This window comes from Ambystoma mexicanum, chromosome 4p, assembly GCF_040938575.1.
Source record: "Ambystoma mexicanum isolate Mex_15411 chromosome 4p, UKY_AmexF1_1, whole genome shotgun sequence".
NCBI lineage: Eukaryota > Metazoa > Chordata > Amphibia > Caudata > Ambystomatidae > Ambystoma > Ambystoma mexicanum.
The window spans coordinates 179,668,920-179,686,523 of NC_090927.1; the positions used below are offsets into that span (position 1 = coordinate 179,668,920).

A 17,604-nucleotide genomic window follows, 5' to 3' on the forward strand; every position below is an offset into this window, starting at 1 on the left:
TTTTAAGGATGCCTGCTTAAACACTGCATTGCTCGCCCCCCTCACCTGGCGTTAATTTGCAAAATCATGGGACCCCCATGTTGCTGATGTCCTCTTCCCCTGAAGAAATGGGGCCAGCACAATAACCCACTCCAACCCAGTTTGAGAACTGACCTTTGGCCCAACGAACCGTCCCCACCAAACTTAACATCACCCCTTGTAATGCAACCATGGCATTATACTGCCTTGTCAGCACTCAACCTGTGTCAAGAAAACTTTGTGCCAACTGGCCCTCTTCCTCCGCATTAAGCGCATCCATGCCCCACCAAGATCTGTCCTCTAACAAACTTCCCACGTAATACCAAGCCCCCAGGCAACCCTATTATACACGTTGCACACAACCCACAGTGGCTGCTCATTTCCCTCTCCAAACAAGTCTGGCAACCATGCGCCTTTTAACACCGCTGCGCACAATCCCTTAAGCACCATACTCCTATTATCACAGCCGCGCCGGGGCCTTTTGATGAGTAAATCCATGCCTAGTAGCAGTGCTCCCACCGAGCGACCCCCCACTACTGTATTCCTTCACTGTGTGCGACCATTCCAACTGTACTGCCCTACGTATGCCTGTGCTGGGGGTGCATTATACTTTGATCAGGGCTTACCTGCAAATCATATTCCAGGCCACTATTGTTTCCCGATAGGCTCCTGCCACCGCTGCCTATAACCAAGGGCCAATTACAACCTTGTGGGTACTGCCAGTCCCCCACAGGCACTCACCTAGTCAAGCCGTACTCGGACGACCTCTCCTCCCGGTAAGGTGTCCCCTGGAATAAATTACCAGCCTGCTATCATGCAGATGCCTAAGTTACACCAATGCCCCATGTGGCCTGGGGACCTGTAACTGCACTTAAACTCTTTTCACCTCAGGCTTCCATGTCCAACCTGAACCCATGGGGTCGGGACCCTGCCCCAGCTCACTTAACTACCTGCTGTTTGTTGAACCGTCCAGCCTGGTGCCTGCTTATTAATATGCATCAGTTAGCCTAAGCCAAGTAGTCGTTTGATTGGTAAATCGCCTGTGCCACGGCTTATTCCTCCCCCCTCCTGTCGTTTAACCTGCCCTCTGTGATCCAGTAGTGTTACTGCACATTATTGCCGAATAACGAAGAATCTTTTAGATGCACAATCTGCCTCCTCCTAGTGTCAAACAACTCCTCTTTCGTTATTATTCTACCCGGAGAAGCGAATAGCCATTTGCCACCGGGGGCTCCTTTCCCATGGCGCCGGCGGCATGAGTGTTACCAGGCTGGAAAAGGACCCCGGGCTATGCTATTGTCAGAACTGTCAGGACTGGGGGGAGTCTTTTGGTCGTAGCTCCTGAGATTCTATCCGGGGATACAACCAAGAGACCAGGGGCTTTAGCCCGCCCCCTAGCACGCCTCTGGCCAGCGGCACCTCTATGCCCCCATCCGTCCCCCTTCTAGACCTGTGAAACCCTGTATCTGACAGTCGCGCCCTCAGCGCAACTTATGTGAACGCGACAGGACCTAGTTCCCCTATTCCGGCAACTGCCTCGTGGACAAGGTGGGTGCTTGGCTGTGGTCACAGTAAACCATGGAGCAAAAAGGAGGAGCCCATTAACCCATTGACCTGGCCGTCCCAAGGCCTGGACTGAGTGGACCCCACTCCCCGCCCGGTTATTTGTGCAACAACGGGGGGAGGGGAATTTTAAGAGGCCACATTACTATGAACAGACCCCAGCCACGTGGGGTGAAACGGGGGGGGGGGTCCCAGACCTAATGAAACTGGGCTAGCAAGACTGCAGCAGGAGTCCCCGCTGTTGGCCTACCTGATGGGGGGGAGGGTAATTTGACCCCAGGCCTGCCGGCTTTCAACCTGCTTGGATAAAACACAGTTCCCCGCACCACTGTATCCCCTGCCTGGCGACTGAGAGTTGGAACTGCGAATACCATAATGCCCTTGGGCAAACAGCCCGACAACCACGTGAACTTCTACAACAATGCAGCCAAGAGCCCGCCTACAATTCAGTGTGTGCCCATTCATAAAATAATGGAAGCTAAAAGTACACACTTTCCACTCCGTACGCCCGGCTCACTACCATTATCCACAACCCCTTCTAACAACTTTCCTTTCGGCTCTCTCCGTACCTTCTCTCCCTCTTGATGCTCAACGCAACCGCTTCCTACACGACTGCCCCCGAAAGCCTGTTGGAATCTGGTTCTCCCTTTGCCTCGAACGCTGTAAACTCCTTCAGCTGGAACGACCGCAACACATCCGGCATAGGGGCTGGAACCAAAGAAAACCCATCTTGTCTTTGGCGCTCAAAACGAAATCCTTCTTCCAGCATGGCGAGTCTGCAGGGTCCTACTGCAGCAGCGAGATGTCTCTGCAGTCGTACCCTGCTGATTATAAAGGGGCTCGCTCCGCCCCTTTCCTTTGTTTTGCCCTTCGCGGGCTTCCGGGTGATTTGGCGCCGTTCCGCCCCCTCTCCTTTCCCAGGGGGAGGGGAACAAGTTGTGTGAGGACCCTCCAGCGGTTAACATGCTGCCTTCTCCATTTTCTTTGGGTCTTTCCCGTCGTCAGCATCATGTATGGTGTATGTATTGTACCCACATCGAATCAGCTCTGAGCAATTACCCAATCACATCCCCCAACCTTAGATACTATCCTTTAACCACTGTCTAAAGCAGCACACCTAAAGACATCTCCGTAGTGCATTTCTGTCGCGCACGCCGAAGACCTCGCCACAATGGCAATGAAAACATCCACCCGCCATCGGGCCATTCGGAAATGCGTACGACTCCGCCATTTAACCTAGGAAGTTCGGCATGCACCGTGCTCAGAAAAATAACCAAGAGCACTTAGTAACACAAAAGTTTTTCATAACAACCGCCCTCCAATACAGTTCAAAGTCATGCGTTTCTGACCCATGTACTGGAGCTCGTCCGAATGTGCCTCGCAACAGGCCCCTTTCACTGTGATGAATTCATCTTTGTAACATGCAAAGTTGTGTTGCTCTGCGTTGAGGCAAACCATTGCCCCTTAGCTATCTCCATGTTCGAAGCAACGTGGTGAACGCAAATGTATGACACGGCGGCCACACACATACCAGCATGTCATTCACTGCAAATATCCGGTGCAGCACTGAACAGAACCGTGCGGTAGGTACAGTGATCATGACCAAACCTACCTAAAATAATGTTGCCCTTGACCCGGGCGAGGTCCCAAGCCAGTGATTGACACAGTGGGATGTGCATGTAGTGCCACTGTTCCACTTGAATGCATGCTGCACTCTTAATGGACTTGCGTAACCAGCGAGCTTTGAAGCAGTAAACCATTACAACCAGGTGCCACCAGAGAAATAAATGTCTGCACCCATCGAAAGCGCATATATGTGCAGAGAACCATATCGGTGCAAAAAGTCTGCAGACACCAAAAACATGGATCCCCTGACCCATCGAAAGGCCATATATGTGCAGAGAACCATAGCGGTGTAAAAAGTCTGCAGGCACCAAAAACATGGATCCCCTGACCCATCGAAAGCCCATATGTGTGCAGAGAACAATAGCGGTGCAAAAAGTCTGCAGGCACCAAAAACATGGTTCCCCCGACCCATCGAAAGCCCATATATGTGCAGAGAACCATATCGGTGCAAAAAGTCTGCAGACACAAAAAACATGGATCCCCTGACCCATCGAAAGCCCATATATGTGCAGAGAACCATAGCGGTGTAAAAAGTCTGCAGGTACCAAAAACATTGATCCCCTGACCCATCGAAAGCGCATATATGTGCAGAGAACAATAGCGGTACAAAAAGTCTGCAGACACAAAAACATGGATCCCCTGACCCATCGAAAGCGCATATGTGTGCAGAGAACCATAGCGGTGCAAAAAGTCTGCAGGCACCAAAAACATGGTTCCCCTGACCCATCGAAATCCCATATATGTGCAGAGAACCATATCGGTGCAAAAAGTCTGCAGACACCAAAAACATGGATCCCCTGACCCATCGAAAGCCCATATATGTGCAGAGAACCATAGCGGTGTAAAAAGTCTGCAGGCACCAAAAACATGGATCCCCTGACCCATCGAAAGTGCATATATGTGCAGAGAACCATAGCGGTGTAAAAAGTCTGCAGGCACCAAAAACATGGTTCCCCTGACCCATCGAAAGCCCATATGTGTGCAGAGAACCATAGCGGTGCAAAAAGTCTGCAGACACCAAAAACATGGATCCCCTGACCCATCGAAAGCCCATATATGTGCAGAGAACCATATCGGTGTAAAAAGTCTGCAGGCACCAAAAGCATGGATCCCCTGACCCATCGAAAGGGCATATATGTGCAGAGAACCATAGCGGTGCAAAAAGTCTGCAGACACAAAAACATGGATCCCCTGACCCATCGAAAGCGCATATATGTGCAGAGAACCATAGCGGTGTAAAAAGTCTGCAGGCGCCAAAAACATGGTTCCCCTGACCCATCGAAAGCGCATATATGTGCCGCGAACAATAGCGGCGCAAAAAGTCTGCAGGCGCCGAAAACATGGATCCCCTGACCCATCGAAAGCCCATATGTGTGCAGAGAACAATAGCGGTGCAAAAAGTCTGCAGGCACCAAAAACATGGTTCCCCTGACCCATCGAAAGCCCATATATGTGCGGAGACACCATAGCGGTGCAAAAAGTCTGCAGACACCAAAAACATGGATCCCCTGACCCATCGAAAGCCCATATATGTGCAGAGAACCATAGCGGTGCAAAAAGTCTGCAGACACAAAAACATGGATCCCCTGACCCATCGAAAGCCCATATATGTGCAGAGAACCATATCGGTGTAAAAAGTCTGCAGGCACCAAAAGCATGGATCCCCTGACCCATCGAAAGGGCATATATGTGCAGAGAACCATAGCGGTGCAAAAAGTCTGCAGACACAAAAACATGGATCCCCTGACCCATCGAAAGGGCATATATGTGCAGAGAACCATAGCGGTGCAAAAAGTCTGCAGACACAAAAACATGGATCCCCTGACCCATCGAAAGCGCATATATGTGCAGAGAACCATAGCGGTGTAAAAAGTCTGCAGGCACCAAAAACATGGCTCCCCTGACCCATCGAAAGCGCATATATGTGCAGAGAACAATAGCGGTGCAAAAAGTCTGCGGGCGCCGAAAACATGGATCCCCTGACCCATCGAAAGCCCATATATGTGCAGAGAACCATATCGGTGTAAAAAGTCTGCAGGCACCAAAAGCATGGATCCCCTGACCCATCGAAAGGGCATATATGTGCAGAGAACCATAGCGGTGCAAAAAGTCTGCAGACACAAAAACATGGATCCCCTGACCCATCGAAAGCGCATATATGTGCAGAGAACCATAGCGGTGTAATAAGTCTGCAGGCACCAAAAACATGGTTCCCCTGACCCATCGAAAGCGCATATATGTGCAGAGAACAATAGCGGTGCAAAAAGTCTGCGGGCGCCGAAAACATGGATCCCCTGACCCATCGAAAGCCCATATGTGTGCAGAGAACAATAGCGGTGCAACCCATCGAAAGCCCATATGTGTGCAGAGAACAATAGCGGTGCAAAAAGTCTGCGGGCACCAAAAACATGGATCCCCTGACCCATCGAAAGCCCATATGTGTGCAGAGACCAATAGCAGTGCAAAAAGTCTGCAGGCACCAAAAACATGGTTCCCCTAACCCATCGAAAGCCCATATTTGTGCAGAGAACCATAGCGGTGCAAAAAGTCTGCAGACACCAAAAACATGGATCCCCTGACCCATCGAAAGCCCATATATGTGCAGAGAAACATAGCGGTGCAAAAAGTCTGCAGGCACCAAAAACATGGATCCCCTGACCCATCGAAAGCGCATATATGTGCAGAGAACAATAGCGATGCAAAAAGTCTGCAGACACAAAAACATGGATCCCCTGACCCATTGAAAGCGCATATATGTGCAGAGAACAATAGCGGTGCAAAAAGTCTGCAGACACAAAAACATGGATCCCCTGACCCATCGAAAGCCCATATATGTGCAGAGAACCATAGCGGTGTAAAACGTCTGCAGGCACCAAAAACATGGTTCCCCGGACCCATCGAAAGCGCATATGTGTGCAGAGAACAATAGCAGTGCAAAAAGACTGCGGGCACCAAAAACATGGATCCCCTGACCCATCGAAAGCCCATATGTGTGCAGAGAACAATAGCGGTGCAAAAAGTCTGCAGGCACCAAAAACATGCTTCCCCTGACCCATCGAAAGCCCATATATGTGCAGAGAACCATAGCGGTGCAAAAAGTCTGCAGACACCAAAAACAAGGATCCCCTGACCCATCGAAAGCCCATATATGTGCAGAGAACCATAGCGGTGTAAAAAGTCTGCGGGCACCAAAAACATGGATCCCCTGACCCATCGAAAGCGCATATATGTGCAGAGAACCATAGCGGTGCAAAAAGTCTGCGGGCACCAAAAACATGGATCCCCTGACCCATCGAAAGCCCATATGTGTGCAGAGAACAATAGCGGTGCAAAAAATCTGCAGGCACCAAAAACATGGTTCCCCTGACCCATCGAAAGCCCATATATGTGCAGAGAACCATAGCGGTGCAAAAAGTCTGCAGACACCAAAAACATGGATCCCCTGACCCATCGAAAGCCCATATATGTGCAGAGAACCATAGCGGTGCAAAAAGTCTGCAGGCACCAAAAACATGGATCCCCTGACCCATCGAAAGCGCATGTATGTGCAGATAACAATAGCGGTGCAAAAAGTCTGCAGACACAAAAACATGGATCCCCTGACCCATCGAAAGCCCATATATGTGCAGAGAACCATAGCGGTGTAAAAAGTCTGCAGGCACCAAAAACATGGTTCCCCAGATCCATCGAAAGCGCATATATGTGCAGAGAACAATAGCGGTGCAAAAAGTCTGCGGGCACCAAAAACATGGATCCCCTGACCCATCGAAAGCCCATATGTGTGCAGAGAACAATAGCGGTGCAAAAAGTCTGCAGGCACCAAAAACATGGTTCCCCTGACCCATCGAAAGCCCATATATGTGCAGAGAACCATAGCGGTGCAAAAAGTCTGCAGACACCAAAAACATGGATCCCTGACCCATCGAAAGCCCATATATGTGCAGAGATCCATAGCGGTGTAAAAAGTCTGCAGGCACCAAAAACATGGATCCCCTGACCCATCGAAAGCGCATATATGTGCAGAGAACAATAGCGGTGCAAAAAGTCTGCAGACACAAAAACATGGATCCCCTGACCCATCGAAAGCCCATATATGTGCAGAGAAACATAGCGGTGCAAAAAGTCTGCAGGCACCAAAAACATGGATCCCCTGACCCATCGAAAGCGCATGTATGTGCAGAGAACCATAGCGGTGCAAAAAGTCTGCAGGCACCAAAAACATGGATCCCCTGACCCATCGAAAGCGCATGTATGTGCAGAGAACCATAGCGGTGCAAAAAGTCTGCAGGCACCAAAAACATGGATCCCCTGACCCATCGAAAGCGCATGTATGTGCAGAGAACCATAGCGGTGCAAAAAGTCTGCAGGCACCAAAAACATGGATCCCCTGACCCATCGAAAGCCCATATATGTGCAGAGAACCATAGCGGTGCAAAAAGTCTGCAGGCACCAAAAACATGGATCCCCTGACCCATCGAAAGGCCATATATGTGCAGAGAACCATAGCGGTGCAAAAAGTCTGCAGGCACCAAAAAAATGGATCCCCTGACCCATCGAAAGGCCATATATGTGCAGAGAACCATAGCGGTGCAAAAAGTCCGCAGGCACCAAAAACATGGATCCCCTGACCCATCGAAAGCGCATATATGTGCAGAGAACCATAGCGGTGCAAAAAGTCCGCAGGCACCAAAAACATGGATCCCCTGACCCATCGAAAGCGCATATATGTGCAGAGAACAATAGCGGTGCAAAAAGTCCGCAGGCACCAAAAACATGGATCCCCTGACCCATCAAAAACCCATATATGTGCAGAGAACCATAGCGGTGCAAAATGTTTGCAAACACCAAAAAACGTGTATCCCCTGCAAACGATCATCTGGCAATCACATGAACAAATGGCAGGTAAGACAATTACACTGGAATGAGCCACCCGGTCTCAGCTGCTGGCGTAAGTGTTTCAAGCATATATTCAAACCGTGTAATTACTTTAAAAAAACGTAATGCCATTCAGTGCCCATTTGTTTGAAAAAATGTTGCCCGAAAAAAACATCACATTTTTAAATTTTGTTTTTCTTGGGCTCCGCCCAACCACTCCTCCCCTATTATTAATCCCCTATTGCTCACCCCGCTGTGGCCCTTTTATGCCCTTACCCCTGCATATATTTCTCTGATTTTTTTTCAGGCAAACGAGTTCGGCAAACAATGGCAAAAAAAAATAATAAGGCACTGCAGGGGATCCTCTTTTATACAGGCCATCATGGTCCTAAGATAATTTTCCTTTAGAGGGTTGAGGTACTATGAGTGTGATACTGGCCTTCCTCAGGAGTATATCAAGTATTATCAACATTGTAATGTTCTGGATCTTTCTATCCACTTTTGCTCTTATTCGGTTTGATCTATGTTTTTTTGACAGTATATTTTTTGGATGAATGCATAATGAACATTGTGCTTCGAACGTGTCCATATTTCTCACCTGGGAATTCCTCAACTTAAAGAAATAAATTATTAAATTAACTCACTACTGTGTTGCCAGACCTTTTTTAGAGGGCCTAACATGTGTTTACCTATGATGCGTTGCCATATTGCCATGTTTATGGCCAATAGAGCAAATGTTCTTGCTTTCTAATGCTAAACTCTCCCGTTCTCTCCTAAACTTCTAGGCTCAACAAAGGTTTTGTGATGATGGATCATATGCTTCGACTAAACCGACGCCTTGCCCAGCAGCTGGACAGCACCTCACAGGACCTGGATGTGCTTCTGACCCAACATTTCAAGAAGTCCATGTCCTTGGTCCACAGGAGCGCCGTGAAATCCTGAGCATGGTGGATGCGCAGGACGCCCCGCTGAAAATAGCTGTACAAGGGCGGACGGTGGAGGCCCGTAACATGCATCATCCTTCGGAGTATCACACTAATGCTGGAGCGTGATCTCCTGTTGAATGGGACATTTGCACACCTGCAACCAAGTCGGTTACTTGAACTTCCTTGGATATACTTCCTGTGCTGCACGCCTCCTGGGTACTTGTTAGCGTGCTGGTGATTTATCCAAGATCAGAGAATCTACAATGTCATGCAGTATACAGTGTGACCCCTGGGTTCATACTTACCCAACCTGAAGAACTACCATCTCCTAGGAAATAGATAAGGGTATTTGTGGCATAAAGAATCCATTGCGGGCATCTACATGCTTAATGCACACAGGTCTGAAATGATTGTTAACAATTCACTAAAAGAGATTTAGTGTAAAACAAATCAATGTATCAAAGTAATTTGATCAGATGGTTAGAATTTGACTATATCTTACACATGCACAACTATTTCAACAGATTAATTTCTTGCACCTTTCAGACATCAATCTTCACTGGGGCGCTCATTAACCCTCATAAATGTTCTTCACAATCCTTCTAATTCAGTCTCCTGGAAGACCACTGAGGCATGGCCATGCATAGGGTGAGTCCACAAAGTCCTAAATAGTTGGATGACTTGCAGCATAAGACATATAAGATGAGGATACCTACACCTTAGAGCCACACTACAGTGTTTGCCGGTCCGGTAACAACTGTACCGGCAAGCTTACCGGTACCATTGTTACCGGACCGGCAACCTTGTAATGAGGTAATGAGGTCTATTGACCATAATAAAGCTTGATGGCTGGCTTTACAGGCCATTGTCAACGTTATGGCCCTTGAAAATCATTGCTCTGCGCATACTCAAGGAATTCATCTAATGCTGCAGTCTTCCATGACCCCAGATGGGTCACGTGAATAAAGTTCTATAAAGAATTGCTTCAAAAGGGTGTCTCCTTTCCCCTTATGATAGACATCCTCCAGATCTCCCTCCTCCAACCTTTTTAATGGTATTACATTTATTCTAAATCAAGAAACTCTTTATGTGTGAGTATTTTTATAATCAGACCGGAGTCTCTAATCCTACTGTCAGCAATTGTTTAAAAGGCCAAAACAACACACATTTCCAGAGGCTTGCATGACTAAACCCAGTGCATGCCGAAGTAGTTTTTATATTGCAGATGTTTTTTCAGTTCACATGATTTATTTGAGTAGGGTGTCAGGGTGATACTCCCGGGGCCGGCAGAGCCGTCCGCGGACCTCTAGGCTGGGGAGGCCCCAACTCCTCCCGTGTTCCCAAAAGGAGTATGAGACACACACAAGAAGCATGGCGGTACTGCAGTTTATTATAATAACGGCAGGGCTGAGTCTCGGTTCGTATGCATCCGAGGGGTCTCTCACCCGTAGTGGGACTTGCAGGCCCTTTTTTCGCCACTCTGGATTGGTTCCCTGAGTGGTAGGGCTAGTATAGGTAACATATGGAAAGAAATATTAGTGGTTGAGGATGGGTCAGGTGGTACGCTTGGGTTGTCCCTAGCAGTTGTTACTATAGAATTGTTACAGAGGGACCCTTGGTGATTGGCTAAGAGTAATGGCGTCAGTAATAAGCCCCCCTGTATTCTGATTGGTTCTCCTGTGAGCCCCAAGCCTGGGACCATTGCCGTTCCCAACTCGCGGTGTACCTGCCATTAGCAACAATGTGCAACTATGTGTTTGTGCAGACGATGGACAGGTCCGATCATGGGCTTGTGGTCAGGTCTTTCCCATCGCTGTAGGTGTCCATCTTGCCGCTTCGTTGTTGCAACGTGTGTCCCAGATGTGGGACCCTGGCGGCTTCCTGTCTCGTGAGCTTGGCACCTTGTCAGTTCGGCTTGGTCACATGTGGAGAGACCGTAGCTGGAGCTGAATTATGAGCATTAGATTTGTATTTTGTCTCTGAGGGCTTGGCACTTGCAGGTGTAACCTTGGCACTGGGCTTGCGGCATGAGAGTTGCAACATCGTGGCCTTGGCTGTGAGCTCTCGCTGGGGGCTCGTCCTGCATGGTCAGCACTTGTACTCTTGTTCTGAGAGGATTTTCATTGCGAGGCTCCTGCGTTGGGACTCTTGCTTGCGGCCTACTCGGGTCTAGTTCATGGGTGGCGGTACATAATCCATAGCATGGAGATCGCGGGGCGACAGAGTGTCACACGCAGCATTAGATATATATAGTGGTGTCGTCATAGGGATGGGTGGTGGAAGAAGCGTCAGCAAGCATGTACACGAGCTCTTCGGCATCTTGCGTTTCTGCGGTGCTGTAAAAAGGCCTATGTAAAAAAAAAACAACGCTGCACGTCAGTGGGTGTGTCAGTCACCTACGTCATAGCACTGAGTATGTTCTTTGTGTAGGTTGGCGTGTGAGTGACCTGTGTGCATGGTGGCACATGTGTTCTAGTCTGTTGGCTATGTCGTTATGGCATCTCTAACGATGTGGATACTTGTGGCTGTTGTTCTTAGTCGAGCTCACTCATGTCGCAGGCGTCTGCTTGAGCTTGGCGTGCTGGTGGGCATGCTCCTCTTATGTGTAAGTTTCTGAACCAGGGTATTTTATCATCTGGTAAATAGACTAACTCGTCTCGTGGGGGGTGTCAGGGCCGTGATCCTCTAGGCCATGGTCTGGATGAGTTTGGGGGAGGGTCTTGTCCCATTCTCCCACTACAATGATCACAGCTTTTCAAAAAAACTAATTAAAGTAGGAATCCTCAAAGTGTAACCTTGCCGTCCAATGAAAATCATGGTTGCCTTTCCTATGTGTCATGTCCTATTTGGCGCAACTGATCTGACTATATTTTCTATCTTTTGGTGAGCACAGCTTTCCTACAATGCTTCATGCACAGCCACACTTGGGCCACTCCGAGTGTGGTGTTCGGTTACACGGGCAGGATGCAATGTGCAAGAAAGGTCTTGACCTAAGCGGAGGAAAGAATCGTGGAAAGATCTTTCTCTGGACCTTGCAGCAGACTGGCAAGGCATACCATGCCCAGCTAAAGAGGCCGGCTGGTGGACAAGTAGCTATCGTAAAGGTTTCCTTCTACACCCACAGCCAACATAAGAGGTCCCTACTTGGTACAGAGCCAATCAAAAAGATCCCACTGAACACAAGGCCAATCCAATCATCTTAGCAATTAAGCAATGTTAAGAGCTTCCAGGTCCTGAAGCTGGTTTGGAAGAAGGGAGGCTTCCATTTACTCAGATTCACCTCTTAGCATTTTCCTTCATAGTTGTTGGAATTTGTGAGACCCCAAATTGTTAATATATTTACTTACTTCCAAATAGCCACTTTGGCCATCTTTTTTACCTTCAAAACACTAGGAATCTGAATGTGTAGGTGATTAGTGACAGGGTGAATTTTAAAAATATTTTTACTTGGAATCCCTGAAATTTAGCTGGAAGAACCCATTGTAATCAGCCGAACAGATCCCGTCCCTGTAGACCTCTGGGTGCTGCAAGAACAGTGACATTCCAGTGCAAAAGAGTTTGATACCTCATCCCCTAATCTTTTGCCACATATAGATCCAGGCTTCTAAGATGTCTTTGTCCTCTTCCAACGTAGGTACTTGGTCGCACGGCAACGTAGCTACTAGGTCGCACTACAACGTAGCTACTTGGTCACAGGGCATGGTAGATGCTTGCTTTGCATATGCAATGCAAACATCCTGCCTGAGCTATAGTCCTCAGAACTATAAGTAATCACGTGACCTTTCCAATAGTCTATGCAAATGCAGATGGATCTGTGTCTGTGCAGAGCCCACCAACATCTTGCTAGTCTTGTCCTATGCTGTAAGTTTGAGATACCGGAGTGGTTGACTCAAGATAATATGATGAAAGCCTTTAGTGTTTTTGGCCATTGGGATCCCATTGCTGGTGGGAGACTACTCCCACACTCACAGGCAGTCCTACGACAGGGAGAACTTGGAACGTATAGGTGATGTTGACCCAGGTCTACCACAGATAGTTTAAACCTGCTTGCAATTCCTTAGATGAAAAAGGTGCTCAGAACATTCTACCTCACCAGGGAGTCAAGAAAATATAGTTATTATAAACCATCCGCCAACTGAGCAAGGAATCGACGTAGGTACATATTTGTAGTCCAGCTGCAAAGTGTATGCTTTCTTATTTTTCAATCTTAAGTGGTGAGAAAATGTCATTTTGCAATCAATTTCAATATTTTGTTAACTGTAAGAAAAACTGGAATCAATTTATAGACATTCAACTCAGACTTGTACAATGTAAAGTAGTTCTATATATGTCTTTTTGTTACACCTTCAGAATGATGTATAGCTTCTCAGTATATCACTATATCTATCTGCTTGAGGTCACCTCCGAACACACAGCGTATCTGGGCAGCATATGTCGACAGCGTATCTGGACAGCATATCTGGATAGCGCATCTGGACAGCGTATCTGGATAGAATTTCTGGACAGGGTATCTGGACAGCGCATCTGGACAGCGCATCTGGACAGCGTATCTGGACAGCGTATCTGGACAGCATATATGGATAGCATATCTGGACAGCGTATCTGGACAGCGTATCTGGACAGCGTTTGTGTGTTTGATGTGCCCCAGGGGATCATGAGAGGATCTCCAGGGCGGTTTCTTGCTCATCGATAGTCTTGGTTGGCTACATTACCTAATTTGTGTATATGACATGTTCACGTCTCAGGGGTTGAAATGATGGACTTATGCACCATAAGAGATAGGAGTGAAGGAAATGGCCAATATTTTGATCAAGAGACTTGAACTCTGCAAGGTGTTTGCCACGTATCTCTCTTCAACTATACCATGGATCAGTGTGGAACAATGTGGAGGATGTATGTTACAGCAAGCAGAAAGCTTGCAGCGACACAGTGCAGAATGTCTTATCCTACCTTTTCTGTCATACCTCAATTCTTCTGCTTGTTCCGTTTGAAAACATGCTACAAAACTAATGGCAAGAACAATATTGAGTATGTATATTTCTACCACCAGTGGCTTCTTTTGCTCTTAAATTCTAATGTGTTAGAACTTTTGAAATCATTTATAATTTGTTAAGCCCCTGTCACCCTCTTCACCCACTCTTGGCATTCCAAAACACATACAACCCCAAAAGACATTTCACTCTGGGATTCCCCCCAAACCAACCAGACGTCCATTCACGTTTTGTCCAGTTTTGAGGGTACGACCAAGAACTAGCTTATCTACCAACACTCCCCAACTCCCCAAAATGCCACCAACATTCGAATTCAGTCAACATTGTTTTAGGTCGATATATTTGTTTATTTTTTTAAGTTGACACTTTACCAGTCGATATTATTACTGGACACCAATCAATGGGCACTTATAGTTGACAATGCCCATTGTGGACAACACCCTATTCCGGGTGCAATTCAAGATATTAGTAAGATTGTTGCACATCGATACAGCGGAAGAGTGAGAATTACTTGGTAGGTCCTTCCAGTTATGTATTGTAGGATGAGGTCAGTATTGTCCATTGATTGGGTAAGATGAAACCTCATACGTTATAACGAAAGAGATCATTGGCAGGGCCAATGGACAGATGGGATACTTCCGCCTTACGGCGGTGGCCACCAACGAAGTTGAAATTCTGCCGAGTGCCTTGGCAGCAGGAATACAGTCCATTGCCAGATGAGGCACTTTTGGCACTGGCATATGTTTGGTGGATCTGTTTTAGGCCACAAAGACATAGCAGATGCTTTAAATGTGCTCCATTGAAATGTCTAAGCACACAGGGATGCATGGAGTCTCTTCTTCAGCCTCTATTGAATCGCAGATAATCGATGACTATTTTCTGTTCATGTATGTAAATGTAAATGTATGTGCAAAGGAGTCATTTTTTTTCATATGTCTAAAAAGCAAATAAATATTTACACAAAAGGCAAATACTTTTTATATAATTGCATTTAGAAGCTCAATATGTGTTTAATTTGCATTCTGCTTTTGTTCAGCACAAACAGCATTCTCTGCAGGGAAACTTGATCCGGACCAATTTAAGATTATGTGCAAAATTCATTGGGCAGTCGAAAGTGAGGGGGATATTCAAAGGCTGAGGCCAGTGTGTTATCTGCCATGGATTTTGTGTTTGCATTTTAAACCAAAATATTAAGGCCGCTTCATACTTCTGATAAAATGCATATGTTATTATGTCTGCTTAATGTAGATTTGTGAATTATGCATTGATGTCCAGGAAGAGTTCTCCAATCCAGGACCTCAATTACCCAATCCACATCAGGTTTTTAGGCTAACCACCGACTATGTGAATCAATCCCATTTTGATTCTCTGTATTCAAATGTATTTTGTGTGGCATCCCGAAAACCTGGAGTGAATTGTACTGTCAAGGCCCAGGCATAGTTCTGTGAAGTGCTTCCAGATGGAGGATCCAAGAGAATATTGATTACATCAAAGAAACTGGCCAAGCTGCATGATGCTGCAAGATTTGGATTGAAGGGACTTATTGCTCCAACTCCAGGCCTCGAGGGCCTGAATCCTGTTTGGTTTATAGGATATCTCACATTAATTTTCATGAGAAAGAATTTGCATACATTTAGAAGCAGTGTATACAAATTTATCTGATGAATATTAATGAGAGGTATCCTGAAAATCTGACATGGATCCTGCCCTCAAGGACTGGAGTTTGACAACCGTGCACTGTTCAAACCGCCTGTACTTCTGTTAATCAGCTGAATATCAGATCCCTCTCTGTCCAGGTAGCCATATGGAATAATCTGGATACCAGCTCACAAAGTGCTGCCATTGACATCCCAGTATTATTCAACATATCGACAGAGAACGGTCTGGATTGTCCTAGAAATACTCCAGATGCCCTAAAAGTAATTTGCTAAAAAATAAAATCTATATCTCCAATCTATTAATTTCCCAGCTTTGGTAGCTAGATGTTCTACTGAGAAAATCTCTCAATTGGAAACATTGTTGCAGAATGCGATGCTCTGTTTATTTTATTTTTTAATTCATTCTTCCAGGCACTGTAGATGCACATGAAACATTGCAATGGCCGGGATTTTCAAAAGGACAATCTGAAAACGAAGTGAATGAACCATGTCCTTCTGCAGAGATCTAAAGCTTCTTAGCGCGCTATTTCTTTTGTACCTGGGATCTGTGAAATCCTTGATTAAGATTGTCTTTGGCTCACATAATCCATTTATAATCTATAAATTAATGGATTTCACTACATTATTCGGAATGTTGAGCCAATAAAGACATCTTTTTGCTACCCATATGGGAATGAAGCGCTGAACTCAAATGATAGAATATCACCGATCTGGAGTTGAGAACTAATGGGCCGATTCATGGAATTATTTGTGCGTAAAATAGGGTACTTGTGTGCCATTCTGCGCTCAAATCCCCGTTCATCGACTCATGGAATCGAATGTGCAGTACTTTTCCTGGACTTGCATGGAGTTTGCGCAGGATTGGCATATCTCTGTGAGATGTCGAGGGCCTTGTGTGACACTCCACGCAGAGCATGGGTGTGGCTTGCGCAGAAGACTGGGAAGAGGGTGGAAACCAAAAATGGGGAAGAACTTGCTCAGAAATGGGCGTTCAGAGGGACGACCTGCAGGCAGTCCCTCGCACACCAACAATTGTGTGGCATGAGACGTATTCATCGATCCGATCGCGCAACCTCACGGCCGGGAAATGGCCACGCAAGTCTCATAATATCCGCCACCCAAAGTCAGGCGTAAGTACACTTGCGCGTAGGATTTGCAGCGCAGAGGTGGGGTTGTATGTCGGATTGCGGGGTGCATGTCCTCAACCGGGGTTCTGATGTAACGTACAGGTGCATGTACACAGTGTAGCCAGGTGCAGAAACGTTTTTCAGGGGTTCGCACACAGATTTACTGAGTTTGGACTGAGTTACAATTTTTCATACGCAGGTTGTCGGGGTGCCGGGAACAGTTAAGGGGGAGCCTGAGCAGGGTCCCCGAGATGCATGTCTGCTTGCGGTGGACTTCCGTAATCTGTTTGAAGGATATGTGTATTTGCATGTGGGGAAGCTCGCAAAGGTAGCTGATTTGGCTGTTTAAGCTTTGCGTGTGGGCTTGTCGGTGGCATTCCGGCCGCAACTTGCGAATCCGGTTACTTTGCACAAACAATTCCATGAATACGTGGCACGTGCAATTTGTTATTCTGCGCGCAGGCTTGTGCAGTGTCCTTCTCAGCAGTCTGCCCTTGCAGGATTTCTACACACATTTCCAGGAATCAGGCCCTAAATGGCTTTGAGTTAAGTCCTAACACTAAGACCGTGGGAACTATTCTCATATACAATGATAAAGCCCCAGGTGGGAGAGAAAGTGCTCTTTCTGTTCTTCACTAGAGGAATTAGAAGTATACGGCCCTTGGATTCCAAGATGGCGGTGTTGGGAATCGGACGTGTGTGAGACGCGCTCCGTCCCCCCATAAGGCAGCGCCAGCAAAGCACATCAATTAAGCGGAAAAATTTGCCTATAGCAGAACTCACCGTGGGCAGCAAACGCCATGCTCGACTGGGAGTGCAC

General features: G+C 47.0%; 1 protein-coding gene across 4 annotated transcripts in view; it reads left to right on the forward strand.

Moving 5' to 3' along the window:
• Nucleotides 1-14,970, forward strand: part of LOC138453113 (uncharacterized) — a 547,753-nt gene extending 532,783 nt beyond the window's left edge. For all 4 annotated transcript variants that reach the window (XM_069605645.1, XM_069605646.1, XM_069605643.1 and 1 more), the window contains one exon: nt 8,868-14,970. In XM_069605645.1, the coding sequence (XP_069461746.1) occupies nt 8,868-9,024 (157 nt within the window). In that variant the 3' untranslated portion in view covers nt 9,025-14,970. The remainder of the gene's footprint in view (nt 1-8,867) is intronic.
• The last annotated feature ends 2,634 nt before the right edge of the window (nt 14,971-17,604 follow it).